We start from the raw sequence: 15,835 nt of genomic DNA, 5'->3' as shown, positions 1-15,835 counted from the left end.
TATAAATCTCTTGGACCAGATCGTGTACTCCACTTATGACTACATAAATAATTACTTCTCTCCTTGTAGGTTCCAGGATTAGCTGTTCCAAGAAGCAGGATGGCAGTTTAGTATCCATGTGGATTACCTGCCTACTGCTTCTGATTCAAGCTGAATTCATCTAATGCAAATACACACAAAAATAAATAGTCATCTCCTTCACCCCGTGCCAAGTACATGGTCTAGGCTGCATACAACTCCTGACCATACTTCAGACATTGTTTTTGTCACTCACAGACTACATTTAACCTGTCCCCCCTTTCCTACCCTTGACAGTTTTCTGTTTACAGGTGGCTTGTAATGTTGTGGCATCTCCAAGCCCTCTGAGAGAATGACAGAAGCCTGGGTCACTTTGAGTTTAGAGACCCCAGCCCCAGTCCCAGCCCCAGTCCCAGGGCGTATCTAACTTCTCATCCACAGCATCATACTAAAACCAAAAGAATATAAGAAAATGAACACTTGAGACATTTATTTATTAACAATTAAGTCATTATACTAATAGCATGCATAACAAAAATATACCTTTAATTGTGAGTTCTCACTGCAAGCAGAACTTCATTTTAGGAATGCTTTTTTGGCTTTGTTGTGTGCAAACTCATTTATAATTGAAGAAAAATCTAATTTACGTGCAACATCACTGTTAATGTTAAGCATTGTGAGCCCATTCAAATGCTCTTGTCCCATTGTAGAACAATGATAGTTCTTCACTTGTTTTAACACATTCAATGTGCATTCACCTGAAGTCACTGATACAGGGAGACTGACAAAAAATTGTGATATTAGGAAATACAGTTGACAGGCTGACACTGAATATTTCTTGAAGCAGTTCTTTTGCTTGCAGTCCGATTTAAAGTTGATGGAATATATATGTTTCAGGAAGACAATCTCGTCACAGAGATCTCTTGAAATTTCGTTGTTGTACCTTTCTGTGAAACTGTTTAGAATATAGGTCTTCATCACTAAGTTCTCTGAACTCCCAAAGGAATTCAAAAAGGGATACACATTTGTTTCAGTAACTTAAATCGATGTGTAAGACTAGATTTGATGGAGGCAATAATAACAAAAAAACCATTGACTTGATAGTGCCTTTCTGCATCAGATTGAGATGTTAGGCTGTGATTGGTGGAAAACTCAGATGAAATGTCAATAGCCTGTGCTACTGATTTGGACTCAAAAAGGATTGTGTCCCACTGACAGGGGCGGATATAGGGCAGGGCGAATGGGGCGGTTGCCCCGGGCCCCGCGCTTCAAAAAGCCCCGCGCATGCGCATGGCATCACTGCGCATGTGCCGTGGCAAAGGGGCGCCCCGCGAAATTATGCTGCCCGGGGCCCCGCAAAACGGTCATCTGCCCCTGCCCACTGATCTTTTAAAAGTCATTCCATGTTACCTTTTGAATATCTTTAAGAAGTCAGTAAATGTTATCCCTCTGTAGTGGGGCACTATTTGAAATTCCCAGGGTTGGGCGAGCGTCAGCCCATCCACTTCTAAAAGCTCCTCCCCCAGCCTTGTGGGAGGGACCACCGGACCTGGGGCTCAACTAATTGCTTGGGACAACTAATAGAAGAACAGGGTCAAGAAGTGCAGGCTAAAGGTTTAAAACAAGAGAACTGGATGGGGACACTGAGCAGAGAACCCCGGACAGTGCCCACTGCTCCTCAAAGCTGTTGATGGAGCCAGTAGATGCCACCCAGAGAAACTCTGCCCGGATGAGTGACACAAGGGAGGAACAGAAATAGGTCCCACAGTCGCAGAGCACCCTCTTGTGTAGCATCCTCCTCCTGGTATTTTATATAGCGGCTTTTGCTAGGGCCAAAGAGGAGGATAACAAGGAGGTATCGCGACTTTGTGGGGCCACGGATAGTCTGTGTGTATATAAAAAGCTGAGGGGAAAAGTTTTATTGAGGTTCTGGAGGAACCAGAATAGGAGCTGTAACCTGGCACATTTCAGGTCCGCGTACACCAGGTTTTCCCTCATGCCACAAAAAGGGCAGGTGTCCAGGAACCGCGCCACAAAAGGGGCAGGTGGGGATGAACTGCGCCAAGTACATGAAGGATCCACCAACTGATGTCCCCGATGGGCTGCAGAATTAGGGTGGAATACACGCTGGCCCATCGGGGTTCCCCACTCTCAATAGGTCTTACGTAGTCCCATCACTTGGTATCAGGGCGGGACACAAGGGTGAGGAAATGTACCATATGGACCATGAGTGTGTACAGATATTCTCTTGGTGCAGTTCGGAAGCAGACTGTCTGCAGATCCTGCAGCCGGCTGGGGATCCAGGGATGGGGAGGTCGGGGGGTACCATGGAACAGGGGCCCAGTAATTAAAGATGGAGGGTTTGCAGGAAGGGAGGGGCGGGGCGTACCCTCTCTCAGGGACTGCTGCAGAAAATCAAAAGCGGGCTGCAACAAAGCCACCTTCACCTCCTGGAGTAGGCGCAGGGGATTTCAGGGGGTGGAGAGCCCCATGCGCAGAGCAAGCATTCGGGGATCCACCCAGTCCCCCCTGTCATAGTCCAGGAGGGTTTCTGCTAGGATCAGCCTCCGGCGCACCAATGGAGACTCCGCCACCTGCACGCATAAGACTGGATTGTGGAGTAGGGGCTCCACGAGAAGATCTGCCCCCTCGGTGGCCACAACGGACTTGGTCACTGAGAACAGCTTCCAGGTCTGGAGGAGTTCCTGGTAGAATTCCGACAGCTCTGAGAGATCTCGCAGAAGACTCCTTGGGTGGATAAAAAAGAGCTGCCGGTCATATCAGAGCCCTCGGAGGTGGCAGAGGAAGGCACACCCCAAAGTGCTACCTGCACTAAAGAGGAGTCTCCGCAGGGTCTGGAAGCAGAAGGTCTGGACCTGGCTAAATACGCAGAGCAGGTCCTGGTCCCCCTCCTCCAGGGGAAGAGACAGAACCCCTGCAGAGACCCAGTGCAGTCCTGGCCAAAAGAACTCCAGAGCTGTCCTCTGGAGCTTGGCCAGGACCTCCAGGGCTGGTCTCAGGGTGTTGAGCCAGTGCCAGAGCATGGACAGAACCAGCTGATTTAACACCAGCACCCTCTGGAGAGTGTAGCGGGATACACTTACCGCCACAGCGCCACCAGCCGTCAGTCCTGGGAATTAGCTCAGACGGCAGGTGGCGGGATCCTTTTCAGGACACTGCCCTCCAGCAGTGCCCACAACAGCCTCTACGCTTCCCCTCCTTCCGGGGGCTGGTTGGTTGTAGGTCGGTAGGCCTTCGGGAGGAGATTCCTCTGCTTCTGGTGCAGTGCGCAGCTGGTCCGCCCCACTGCACTACCGTGCCTTAAAATAGTCCAAGTCAGTGAGTCTATAACCGGCCTTGCTTCAGGTCAGGGTGAGAGACAATAGTTCGTGTGCCCGGCCTTGCTTCAGGTCCAGGCTGCAGGGGAAGAAGTTCATCATATACACAAGTCTACCAGCTCACAGTTCTGAGCAGGGCAACAGTTCTAGTCCTGCCCCTTTAAAAGGTGCAGCCTGACTCCTTCAGCACCAAAGCACAGTAGGTAAGCCCGGGCCCTCAAGCAGGGCAGGGCGACAAATACAGTCTATAGGCCCAGGCCCTTGAGCAGGGCGGGACAACAAACACAGTCTATAGGCCCAAGCCCTTGAGCAGGGCGAGGCAACAAACACAATAAGCTGAGCCCAGGCCCTGGTGCAGGACGGGACAGCTAATCAAAATGGCGGCCCGGCCCTAACTCAGGGCAGGACAGCAAATGGCAGCCAGGCCCTGGTGCAAGGCGTGGCGGTACACAAACTGGTGGCCCAGCCCTAGCTCAGGGCAGGGCAGCAAATGGCAGCCAGGCCCTGGTGCAAGGTGTGACCGCAAACAAACACACAGGTTTGTAGAAGCTCCTAGTTCAGGAGCTGGGCAGGTAGCGCACCTGCAGCAGTGGTGAGGGGGAGACTGCCACCCAGTTAGTGGGTGGCAGGGGGGTGCAGACCCACCCACTCCACTGCGCCCCAGCCCAGGGGCCCTGAATGCAGCAGTGCAGCTGCTACTGGCTCAGCAGGGGCTCCAGCCCGCAACTTGCTGGCCTAGGGCTGCTCTCAGCCCGTGCTACCCCCTGGGCTACTTCTCGTCTCCCCCTTCGCAAGTACCCGTACCTCCAGCAGGTCAGTCAGGGCCGTTTTTGCTGGCCGTGTGGAAGGTGGCTGTGGGCGGCCCCAGCCAGGTTTTGGCCTCCAGGTCAGGGAGCTCGGGGCAGGCCTCTGTCTCCTCCAGAGGCTGGGCTCTGACTGAGCTCTCAGCCAGGCTTTTTATAGTCCTAGCCCCGTCCCTTGCCTTCCGGTCAGGTGACTGGGCGGGGCTAGGTTGCGCCCAAAATGGCTTCCGGAGGGGTATTTTCTCCCTTCCGGTAGTGGGGGAGGTCTCCACCCCACTACAGAGAGACACTGGAACAGTCCTGTCCATCTCTGCAGCCACTTACCCACCCTGGCCTCCAAACCTTTCCAGTTTTCTGGCGGAGAAGGATGCGTGGCAGATAAATAAATGCCCAGATAGAGCAGCGGACCTGCGCTCCACCTGATGGCCTGAAGCACGAGTGGGAGGGTGGCTGCCCACCACCTGTCCCTGACCACCAGGCCAGATCTCTTGACCCAGTTGACTCAGTCAGAGAAGGCCTCTGATTAGACTGCTTGGCAGGCCTCCACCTGCGCTAGGTCGCCTGGATCCTGGATCATGAGGAGCACTTCATCGGCGTACGCCAACACAACCAGCCGCAGCCTTGTCTCTTGGAGCACCAACCCCGTCAACCTCCTATGGAGAAGACAGATGAAGGGCTTGATCGCCAGAGCATACCGCTGGCCCGACAGCGGACACCCCGACGTACCCCCCCCGCCCGAAGCTGACCGGCTTGGTCAGGGTCCAGTTGAGCCTGACCAAATACTCCGTGAGGGCGTACAGCACCTGGAGAAAACCCACAAAACGGGGCCCAAAGCTGAAGGCCTGCAGAGTGCCCAGGAGATACCTGTGGTCCACCCTGTCAAACGCCTTCTCTTGGTCCAGGGTCGGGAGGGCAAATGACAGACCATCTCTACACCCAAGCTCCAAGAGATCCCGGACCAGGTACAGATTGTCAGAGATGCTATGGCTCAGGACAATGTAGGTCTGTTCGGGGTGGGTCACGTCTGCTAGCATGGACCACAGTCACAGTGAGATGGCCTTTGCTATGACATTATAGTCTGTGCTGAGGAGCAAGACGGGATGCCAATTCCAAAGGTCGTGGAGGTCCCCCTTCTTTGGCAATAAGGCGAGCACAGCTTGCCTGTATGACAGAGGGAGGACCCCAGTCTCCAAGGACTCGGTCCAGACGGTGACGAGGTCTGAGCTGAGGATGTCCCAGAACACGCTGTAGAACTCCATGGTCAGCCTGTCCATGCCCGAGGTTTTCTTGGTGGGCATGAGATGGAGGGCTTCCGAGAACTTGGCCAGAGTGAGAGGCAGCTCGAGCTGGTCCCAGTCGCCCGTGCTGTTGGGAACTCGCTCCAGAGCACCTTGCAGGCGTCGGCTTCAGTCGGATCTGGGGAGAACATACTGGCATAGAAGGCCCTGGCCCTTCCACGCATCTCCTCTGGATTTGTGAGGGGGTGCCATCCTCTGCCAAAAGGCAGGTGACGTGCTTTTTTGCCCCCCTCTTTTTCTCCAGGGCGTAGAAGAAGCGGGAGCCACGATCCATCTCCTGAAGGAGACGGATGCAGGATCGAACTAAGGAACCTCGAAGTGGTCCTCGAGGGCCCAGAGTTCCTCCCACTTCTCCCGGTACACCTTGCAGAGGGGTGGATCCTCAGGGTTGGATACCAGGCACCTCTCAAGCTTCAAAACCTTCCATTCCAACTGCTCTATCGCCACATCCCTCTGCCGGCTGGTGCCCCAGGAGTAGTCGTGGCAATAGAGCACACACCTTCCCCACGTCCCACCATCGCCGTGCTGAGGAAAGGCGGGCCACTGCCCCTGCCAGGCCAGCCAGAACTCCCGGAAGGATGCCACGAAGTCCACGTCTTTTAGCTATTGTTAAAATGCCAGTAAGGCTGGCCCCAGCCTCTCCGAACTGGTGGTCCATGAATGGGGCCAGCCAAATGCTGGAGGAGTGGGCTCGCCCCAAATGGAAATGAGATAAATAAATGTGGTCCAACCGGGAGTGGTTTGACTGACCATCCCCCACCCGGACATAGGTGAAGGTGGTGGTGTCGTCCAAGTGGTGGTCTTGCCAGACGTCCACCAGGGAGTGATGGTCCACGATCTCCCTGAGGAGCGCTTGCTGTTTGGCAGTTCTCGAGTCCTGCACAGTCCTGGTCCTTGAGGGTGGTATTGAAATCCCCGCCCAGTACTAAACATTTGCGAGGATCAAGGGTGCCGAGGAAGGTGGTCGCCCACTGATAAAAGGTGACCCGGTCCGGGCCCATGTTCGGGGCATAGATATTGACCAAGTTCAACATCAGCACCTCTATGTGGGCCTGGACGTGCAGCAGGTGGCCCAGGACAACCTTGGCAGTCCCCAGCACCTCGGGCCGTAGGGCAGAGGAGAACAGGGTGACCACCCCAGCTGAGCGAGCGCCGAGGTGGCTAAAATGCACCCTGTTCCTCCACTCCAGCCGCCAGCCAGCCTCGACGGCTGGAGTTGTGTGGGTCTCCTGCAGGAAAACCATTGAGTACCCCGCCTCCCAGAGGAAGGAGAGCACCTGGCTCCTGTGGAGACCTGCCCTACAGCCCTGGGCATTTAATGTTGCGATAGTCCCTCTCCCCTCCTGCAAAAGGGCCTTCGTGGCAATAATTCCCTCAGTGGTGGTGGTGGGGGGCGCAGATGGTACCGGAACCAGGGGAGCTCCACCTGAGGCCTCCTCAGGGATGGGCTCTGCCGGGGGGACGGCACTGTCCCCCCTCGCTGCCACGGCTTCCTCGGCTGGCACCTCCTGCTGGCACTCATCGGGGGCATTCTCGGCAGCGCTGGCCCCCCTCGGTATTTTTCGGAGGGGGGCCTTCCCACCCTCCTTGTTGGAGGGGGGAGATTGAGCCCACGAAGCGCGGGCTTGATGCTTCCCCTGGACGAGTGTCCAGCCCTCCGAGGTGGAGGTGGAGGACTGGTCAGCAGGGGCGAGGCCAGGGGGAGCAGTTGTTGTTTGGGGAGGGCGTTGAGGCAAGGGAGGGAGAGTGGGGGGTAGGGAAATTGCCCCCTGGGGGGAGCCCTCTCCCTCACCCGGCAGCAACTGTGCCACCCTCTCCTCCTCGGGCCCCACAGAGACCAGTTGAACTAAAGTGGGGCTCGCCTGCTTGCCCGGGCATGCTGGAGGGGGCGCCTCCAGCTCCTGAGCAGAGCCGTCAGTCAGAGGAGGGGCAGCTGCGGAGGCTGGACTACCAGGGGGGCTGGCGGTGTTGGGGCTGGTGCCCTTCCAGGCTCCGGGGGGGTCTGGATCTCCCGTGAGGAATAGTGGACCCTATAAAGGGCCCCCTGGTAGGGCACCATGAAGGACCCCTGGAGCACCACCTTGCCACGTACCACCGTGGCATTTGCAGTTGCACCTGCCACCGGAAGGCCAGGATGTGGCAGAGGGCAGGGTCCTTACAGCCCAATGGGAGAGGGCTTATGGTGGAGATGGGCCACCCCAGTGTGGAGAGGGCAGATAGCCGAGCAGCATTTGGGAGGAAGAGTGGGATGGAGGTGAGGACCACCCGTATGCCCAGGCCTTCCAATGGCTCGAGGGGCATATACATGCCCCCCACCTCCAGACCCCTCTTCACCGCCACCTTGCCATACATCTTAGAGGCCACCACCACGGCTGAGGACCACACCACCCTCTCCAACACCTGCACGTACGTCTCAATGTGGGGTGAGGCAGCGACCAGGAGGTAGCAGACGCCGTGCTTCCTGGTGTGGGTGGGGAAGGGGCCCCGGCCACCCGGGATGGAACTGGAGGTGGCAGTCGGGGCAGATGATGCGATGGCATGTGGGGGGGTGGCAGTGGCCATCTGGACGTATGCTCGGGGCTATGGGTGGCTCACCCCGATAGCCAGTGGGGGGAGCAACAGGAAAATGAGGGGCTGCGGTGGATGGCGGGGCCGCAGTGGGCAGGGCAGCCTCGGCCACAGAGGGTTTGGCCTTCCGGGCTGGGCCTTTGCCCTTTTTCTTCCCCTGGCCCTTTTTTCCAGCCGAGGTGGAGGCTGCTCCCGAATCTGAGGGAGCGTCGGCTGTGGCAGCAGCGGAGCTCGGGCCAGGGGTCAGGAGGTCAGCTGCAGCAATTTTCAGGGTTGGTGGGAAAGGGGGGACCATGGGGTCAACAGGGGCAAGGGCCTCCATATTGGGAAGAGGGGTGGAAGGAGGCACAAAGGGCAGGGAAGTGGGCCGGGGTTAACCACTCCTCCCCACCAAGCAACAGGCAGGGGAGGAGGGTGTCAATGAAAGGAAGGGGGGGCGGCTGGGAGGAGGGTACTAGATTCAGGGATGGGCAACTGAGAAAGGGACACCAACCATTCCTCCTTGCTTAGCTGGATGCAGAGGAGAAGGGTGCTAGCGAGGAAGGCAGGGGCATGTGGGGTGGGGGGGTAGAGTGGGGAAAGCAACCACTCCCTCCTGCACAACAAAAGGCAGAGGAGGAGGGTGTTAAAGGAAAGGGTGGGGACGCGAGGGGAAGGAGGGAGGGTCGCAATGGGGGCAGGAAGGGAGAAAGGGAGGGGAAAAGCAACCACTCCCTCCTACCAAGTTGTTTGTAGGGAGGAGGGTATTAACAGGGAAAGGGCATGGATGGGAAACTGAGGAAGGAAGGGCTAGCAGCCGCTCCTCCCTGTGAGACTGCAGCAGAAGAAGAGGGCACCAGAGAGAAGGGGGGGAAAGTGAGGGTGTTCACGATTGGGGAGGGATGGGGATGGGGACAGCAACCACTCCCTCCCACTGGACTGTTGCAGGGAGAGAGGGTGCTAGCAGGGGAAGGACATGAATGGGGAACCCAAGTGGTCAGGAGCCAGCAACCACACCTCCCTGCAAGGCTGGAGGCAGGCCGGCAGACCCTTCCCTCCCCCCAGGCAGCAGCAGCTGGTGGTGGTGAGTAGCAGCAGCAGTGTCCAGGGGAGCAGGTCCAGCAGCTGGAGGCCTCAGCAGGTGGGTGGGTTGTGGCAGGGCAGGGCAGGGCAGGGAGAGCTCCGGCTGGTGCAGAGCAGCAGGAACAGGGGAGAGAGGCAGGAGAGGAGGGACAGCATCTGCACTCTGTTGCTCCCTCTCTGAAGTGGGGCATGGGAGTGGGTGCCCACTGACCCGGAGGGAGAGGAGCCCCTCTGGGAGCCCTTTTGAGTAGAGCCTGACACCACCCAGTCACCTGACCCAAAGCCAGGAGGTGTGGCCAGGACTATAAAAGCCTAGCCTGAGAGCTCAGTCTAAGCCTAATCTCTACAGGAACTAGAGGTTTGTCTGGAAGGCTGAGGTCTGGCCTGGACCACCAAGTGTGCCTGATCCTGAAAACGGGTCTGGACCCCTGTGCTGGCCTGTGCCCAAAGACTCACCTGAACCATCAGCCATATCTGACCCAGAGGACCAGCCTGAATGCTTGCGTCGGCCTGCACCTGAGGACTGGCCGGGACTGCTGGACCTGCCGAACTGCTTGCTACTGTTTTTTATTGCCCCACTGTGACGAGGTGGGCCCCCCCCTTTCCCTGGAAACGGGCCCACCCCGCACTGACCCGGCAATAGCGCTGTCCCTGCTAGGGAGGAACAGACAGACACGGCCGGTCTGTGAGCCATGCAGCACTGCCCTGCGCGTAACGGCTCGCACGGACGCCCGCGTTGCTAGGCAACGCAATCCGGCGTCCCGAGACAAGATGGCGGCCGGAAGTGACGGGGAGGGGGGAGGATACCTGGGGAAAGCGACGTCAGACGCCAGGGGAAACTGGCGTGGGGAATATAAAGGACGGACGGGGTTGTGGATACAAAGGGAGGAGGGCGAGCAAGTGGGAGGGGGAGAGAGCAAGTGAATTGGAGGAGGGGAGTGCGAAGGAGGGGAAAAGGGGGGAAAGCAACCTACGTGGAAGGAGGGGTGGACGAGCGGGCCGGGCAGAGAGAGAGAGGGGGGGGAGGGGTGAGCTCGAGAAATAGGTAAATTTAGGCCGGCAGGGTGGAAGTAGCCCAGGGCAGGGCACGGAGCCGGCGCACCGGCGGTTTAGGGCATAGCCCCTCCGGTGGGACAGGTCACGCTGATTCTGTCCTTAGGGCCCTGGGCTGGGGTCTGGGAGTGAGGGTGGGCCCAGACCCCCCACCCTGCCAACCCGCGACCCAGTCCTCTCGCAGCGGGAATTAAGCGAGGAGCTTACCACAAGCGTTCGGCAACTAACTAACTCAAAGGGGGACAGGCGAACCCCCACACCCACCTTGAAAAAGGCCGGGGCTAGTGAACTACTGCTTGTCTCTGTTTGTTATTGCCCACCTTGGACTAAGGCCTGGGCTACTAGATTACTGATTTATCTGTTTGTTACTGCCCGCCTGAAACCTGGGCCTGGGTTTCTGAACTGGGGGGTTGTTTAGTGCCCGCAGTAGTGGGCAAAGTGACCACCTACTGACCCAGAGGGAGAGGAGCTCCTCCGGGAGCTCTGACAGGCTACAACCTCTCAACATCTAATGTAGCATTTGGTGCTTCAATTACAAGATTCGTTTCATGGATCATTTTTGGCAGCTTCATCCTCATGGACAACATTAAAACACATTCAAATTTGGATGTATACTTCTGAAGTGACTTAAGCTGAGTGTGAGCCTGTGCTGTGAGAGTAAGAGATTCAAGATCACTTAAAGCCTTTCTCAATGGGTATGTCTACACTAGCCACCCTAGTTCGGACTCCTGCAATGAGGAGTAACGGTAGTTTGAATTAGGAGCTTTAGTTCGAACTACCTAGCCCGTGCCGAGTGTAGCCGTGGCAGGTAGTTCGAACTACGGGGCATTTAAAAATGGCGACGCCCGGGAACATGCAAATGAAGCCTGGGATATTTAAATCCCGGGCTTCATTTGCAAGTTCGAATGACTACATTAGCCACCCTAGTCCGAACTAGGGTGGCTAGTGTAGACATACCCATAGAATCCAAATGCTGTGCAACTGGTTTAATGCCATCAATTCATGCTGACCATCTCTTTGTTTACAGGCTATGAAGGGAAACCAGCAGATGTTGCTTCAGAATTTCTCCCTTTCGAGGACTGCTACTGAAGAGGCTGTACAATTGCTGGATTGTTCCAAAGCAGTGCTTTTCTTGTGACAGTACTGCCTGGAAAGAACGGAACGTACTGGCACCTTTGTAATGAAAATGGCCGACAGTCAGCTGGGCCACGTGTCTTAAAGGAGCCATGTCTCTTAAAAGGGCAACGCTGGCCTCACCACCGTTTTTTTTCTTAACTTTTCCCCTGGAACACCGGCACTTTTTTTTTTAAACAAAAAAAGCACTATTCCAAAGTATGTGATTGCATCCTTGCATGATTCAGTGCAATTAATGCCAACAAGATTTAGTGTGTGGTTGCCAAAACTAGATAAAATACAGTTTGGATTTTGCCCAAGAAGGACTGCTTGTACTCCGTTGTAATTCCCAGACATATTGGATCCATTGTCATAGGCTTGGCCAATGCAGACTTGAAAATTTAATTTGAAGCCTTCCTGAATTTCTAATGCACAAGCAGCAATTTTCTTTCCCAGTTTTTTCATGAAATTGTCAAACAAAATAAAACATTCTTCATTTGAAACCTTTGAACTTCCTGAAGTTTTAACATATTGAACAACCAAAGTTGTTTGTTCTTTATGAGAACAATCTGGAGTTGTTTCAATAATAATTGAAAAGTACTTTGCGTGTCGTATCTCTTCAAGAACTGTTGTTTGCACAAATGTCCCACACAGCTCAATAAACACATTTTGTATTCTGGTAGACAGATAATGGACTTGCATGCATTTTCCATTCCCTTGATTCATGAACACACTTAATATGACCTGATAAAAGTGGATCATATTTTCTAAGAAGCTCAAGTATACCAAGAAAGTATCTTGTTTGTAGGGTCACCAATACACTGACTGAAACCAAACAAAGCCAATCCCCATTCAGAAAGAAAAAGAATGACATGCAATATGCATTCAAGGAGTTTTTTCCAGTTATCAGTTTCTGGGTTTATTTCACTCAGGAGTAAGTTTTCAATTGAACTGACAGCTAGTGCTGCTCTACTAGCTGATTTCCATGTAACATAGTTATCTTTAGGTGATACTGAAGTTTCATGTGCCGATATTCAGTCTTTCAACTTCCTCCAACCTCTACAGATGCTCCAACTGGATGGATTAGACAGTCCTGATGTATCTGAAGTATTACTGTTAAAAATGAAACAGGGTACACAATACAGAGCCTGATTTTCCATACTCCAGCAGAGCCAGTCTCTTGTACAGATCTCTCCATTTGGAAGAGTTTTTGTCAGCAGATGAGTGGGAAAGGCATGATTTTCAGTATCTTTAGCAATATTACTTGGAATCTGAAAACAACTAATTTTGAGAAATGACCACATTTGAGCAACATTGTTTTTATCAATAAGTCCAATATCAGGTTCTGATGCCATTGTTGTTACATTGCATCCTGTGCTAGTCATAAGTTCTTGCTCTTGCTGCACAGCATCTCTGAGGTCCTCATTTTCTGCCTGTACAGTCTCTAAATCAAGTGTAGGTTCTGCATCTATCACTACTGTTGGCATTTTTGTATCTTGATTAATGACCTCATTTTTAGGCAGTGGCACTGAAATTACATTTGTGGGTACAAAGTTTTCATCATCAGAAATGGAAGTGTCACTGTCAATATGGTCACTCTCTAATGGCTGAGGCATCTTTTCTACGAGAAATGATGTTATAGGCTTTAAACTCATAACTGTTGCTTCACTCTGTTGCTTTCGCCATCTCTTACTTGCACCATTTTCAAATCTTTGGTTCATTTTTATAAAAGGGTTCTTTTAAAACACAGTACCACACAATAAATTAATTTGCTAAAGTCTATTAGTTATACAAAATGTTAATTGCATTAACACAATGAATATTATTTAATAACAGTGTGTGTGTGGGGGGGTTATTTACTATAGTGCTTACAGCTTTATTTCAAAGTCTTGAAATTTCATCTGCCTACATGTTCCCATTATTAAATTCCTCTAATAACTGGTGCTTATTATGATTGTGAACACTGGGCGACTGCCAGATTAGATATAAAATGTTTTAAACAGCTAGAATTAAAAGTTTATTATTACAAAAAAATCTTTAAAGATAAATCTAAAATTGGGCAAAGAGGTAGCTTATAGTTGAATCTGATATGGTTATTGTATACGAAGACACAAAGAAAAAACAAGACTATGAAAATCTCCTATGCAGAGATAAATATCTAATTTAAAGGTTAAACTCACAGTGATGGGGTGTCTGCCCTGCACTGGCCCTTTAAGGGTTAAAACCCAGTCCTGGGAGAGGACTAGAGCTGTGGAGCCAGCAGCTGTGGCCAGTATGAGCCAGTTAGGGCCCAGCTGTGGGTTGTATAAATAAAGGCTCCTGGAGGGCGAGAGACAGACACACTCTTGCTAGGGAACAGGAAGGACCTGGCTACCAAGGAATCCAAAGGCTTCTGGAGACAAAGCCTGAGAATACTAGTGTTGTAATTAGAGCAGGGCTGGGGAAAAGCAGGCAGAACTGCAGAAACTCTGGCCAGACAAACTCCCAGGTTGTAGGGCCTGAAGCAAGGCTTGAGATTACTAGGGCTGTAGAGAGGAAGTCAGGGAAGGCAAATGCAGCATGTCCATACCCCCTTGCCAATGATGAATGGCCATTTCAGACTGCAGTTTGCCTCTGCAGTAAGGGGCTAGATCATGCCAGGGCAAAATACAGCCCATGGGCTGGATCTAGCCCGCCAAGCCATCGGATCTGGCCCGCGGAGGCAGTGGGGAGCACCAGGCAGGCTCCCCTGCTTGTCCCTCATGCTGCTCAGAAACGTAGCTGCAGGGCACTTTCTTTTTGAGTCCAAAGGGGAAGAGCGAAGATTCAGATGCTGCTTCTGGCCCCAGCACAATCCCACTGGCTGGTTTCTGGACAGACACTGGCCAATGGGAGCTGCCTCTTTGAATAACAGTCAGCCCCAAAGCACAACCCTTCTGCTCACTTGCTCAAACACATGTCCAATCAGGCAGAAACTTTTTAAGCTCTGCAAGCCTTTAGCTCTGTAGGCAGGCAGGCAGGCTTTTAAGTCTCCTGGCGAGAACCTGCCTCTGGCACCTCAGCCCCTCCCTTCCCCAACCCTCTGCCCCACACTCCTGCCCCGCTACTCCACATGCACCCATACCCTCTCCTAGATCTGGCACCCCAATCTCCTGCCCGTGGTCACAAGCCCCTTCTACGCTAGGTCACATCCCAAAACTTATACCCCAGTTCCCTGCCCTAGTTCACAACTACCTCCTTCACCTAAACTCCCTTGCATACCCCATTCTTCTTCCTGTACCCCAATCCTTTACCCCATGCTTCCTCCTGCAACCAACGTCCTGTAGCCAGACAGAACCCCTCCCACACCTCCTCCTCCCTCTGACATCCTTGGGAAAGAGAATCCTTGAGAGCGAAACTCTGTGTTCAAAGTCTCCAGGGCCTCCAGAGGTGCTGGAATAATAATGGTCCTGGTTGCTAGACAGGAACCAGATAATAGCGGCAATTGGGCCAGCAGGCGATCGGGGCCTCCGGCTGCCTTTGGCTGGTACCAGTAATTGATACATCTACATGCCGTCCCAGAAGAGGAATCTGCCGCCCCATTAGAAAGAATGTCCGTCCCTAATGATTGAAGGTACGTCTACACTACAACGTTAATTCGAACTAACTTAGTACGAAGTAGTTAATTCGAACTAAGCTAATTCGAACTAACGCGTCTAGAACTAAAAACTAGTTCGAATTAGCGTTTTGCTAATTCGAACTAGCGCGTCCACACTGATTGGACGCAGGGGGGCATTTAAGGGCGGCTGAAACCGGTTCTGGCAGGGCATCAGGTCAGTAGTTGCTTTGTGTGGCTGCTGTCTGAGGCTATCTGAGGCTCGTGCTTAAAGGGACCCCCCCGGACAGCCGGTTCTCAGCTTTTCCTGCTTGCTTGTCAACCTCGCCAAGGGACAGCAAAGCGTTGATCTCTGTGCCCGTGTATGTCGGTGCTTCCCTTTGGGGACGCCGCCGCAGGTGGCAACATGGAGCCAGAGCTCACCCTGCACCTTCTGGTGCACTTTCTGGACTTGCTGCTGCAAGCCTGCCAGCAATGGCTCGAGGCTGCCTGGCACCTTCTGGTGCACGTCAGCCCCCTGCCTCTCCACCTGGCCGCCCTGGGGGCCGTGGAGGAGCCGCAGTGGCGCCCCGGCACCGGCGTGCCCCGCCGCATCTGGCGTCTGGACACCAGCAGCGACTGGTGGGACCGCATCGTCCTGGAGCGCTGGGAAGACCGACAGTGGACCCAGAACTTCAGGATGAGGAGGGACACCTTCCTGGAGCTCTGAAAGTGGGTCGCCCCTGCTCTATGCAGAAGGGACACTCTCATGAGGCCCGCCATCCCCCTCCAGAAGCGTGTGGCCATCGCCCTCTGGAAGCTCTCCACGCCGGACAGCTACCGATCCGTCGGGAACCAGTTCGGCGTGGGGAGAACCACCTTCGGAGCAGTGCTCATGCAGGTATGGCACTCGTCGGCCACTGCGCCGGGGGGAGAGGGGGGCTGCAAGGAGGGGATGGGCCGCCCCAGGGACAAAGGTGGGGAGGGAGGAGGCGAAAGCGCCCCGCACCGGAGGGGTCGGTCTGTCCT

The 15,835-nt window shown here is 53.9% G+C and overlaps 1 protein-coding gene across 1 annotated transcript in view; it reads left to right on the top strand.

The window, feature by feature from the left end:
• The window catches only part of LOC149523992 (uncharacterized), a 50,199-nt gene that overhangs the window by 34,025 nt on the left and 339 nt on the right, over positions 1–15,835 (top strand). Inside the window, exon 2 of the mRNA XM_089780123.1 lies at positions 11,168–15,707. Coding sequence (XP_089636249.1) covers positions 15,576–15,707 — 132 coding nt within the window. The 5' untranslated portion in view covers positions 11,168–15,575. The remainder of the gene's footprint in view (positions 1–11,167; positions 15,708–15,835) is intronic.

This window comes from Pelodiscus sinensis, chromosome 8 (genome assembly GCF_052426305.1).
Source record: "Pelodiscus sinensis isolate ZL-2025 chromosome 8, ASM5242630v1, whole genome shotgun sequence".
NCBI lineage: Eukaryota > Metazoa > Chordata > Testudines > Trionychidae > Pelodiscus > Pelodiscus sinensis.
Note: the sequence above shows the minus strand (reverse complement) of the source record. Positions and strands in the feature narration are given on the sequence as shown.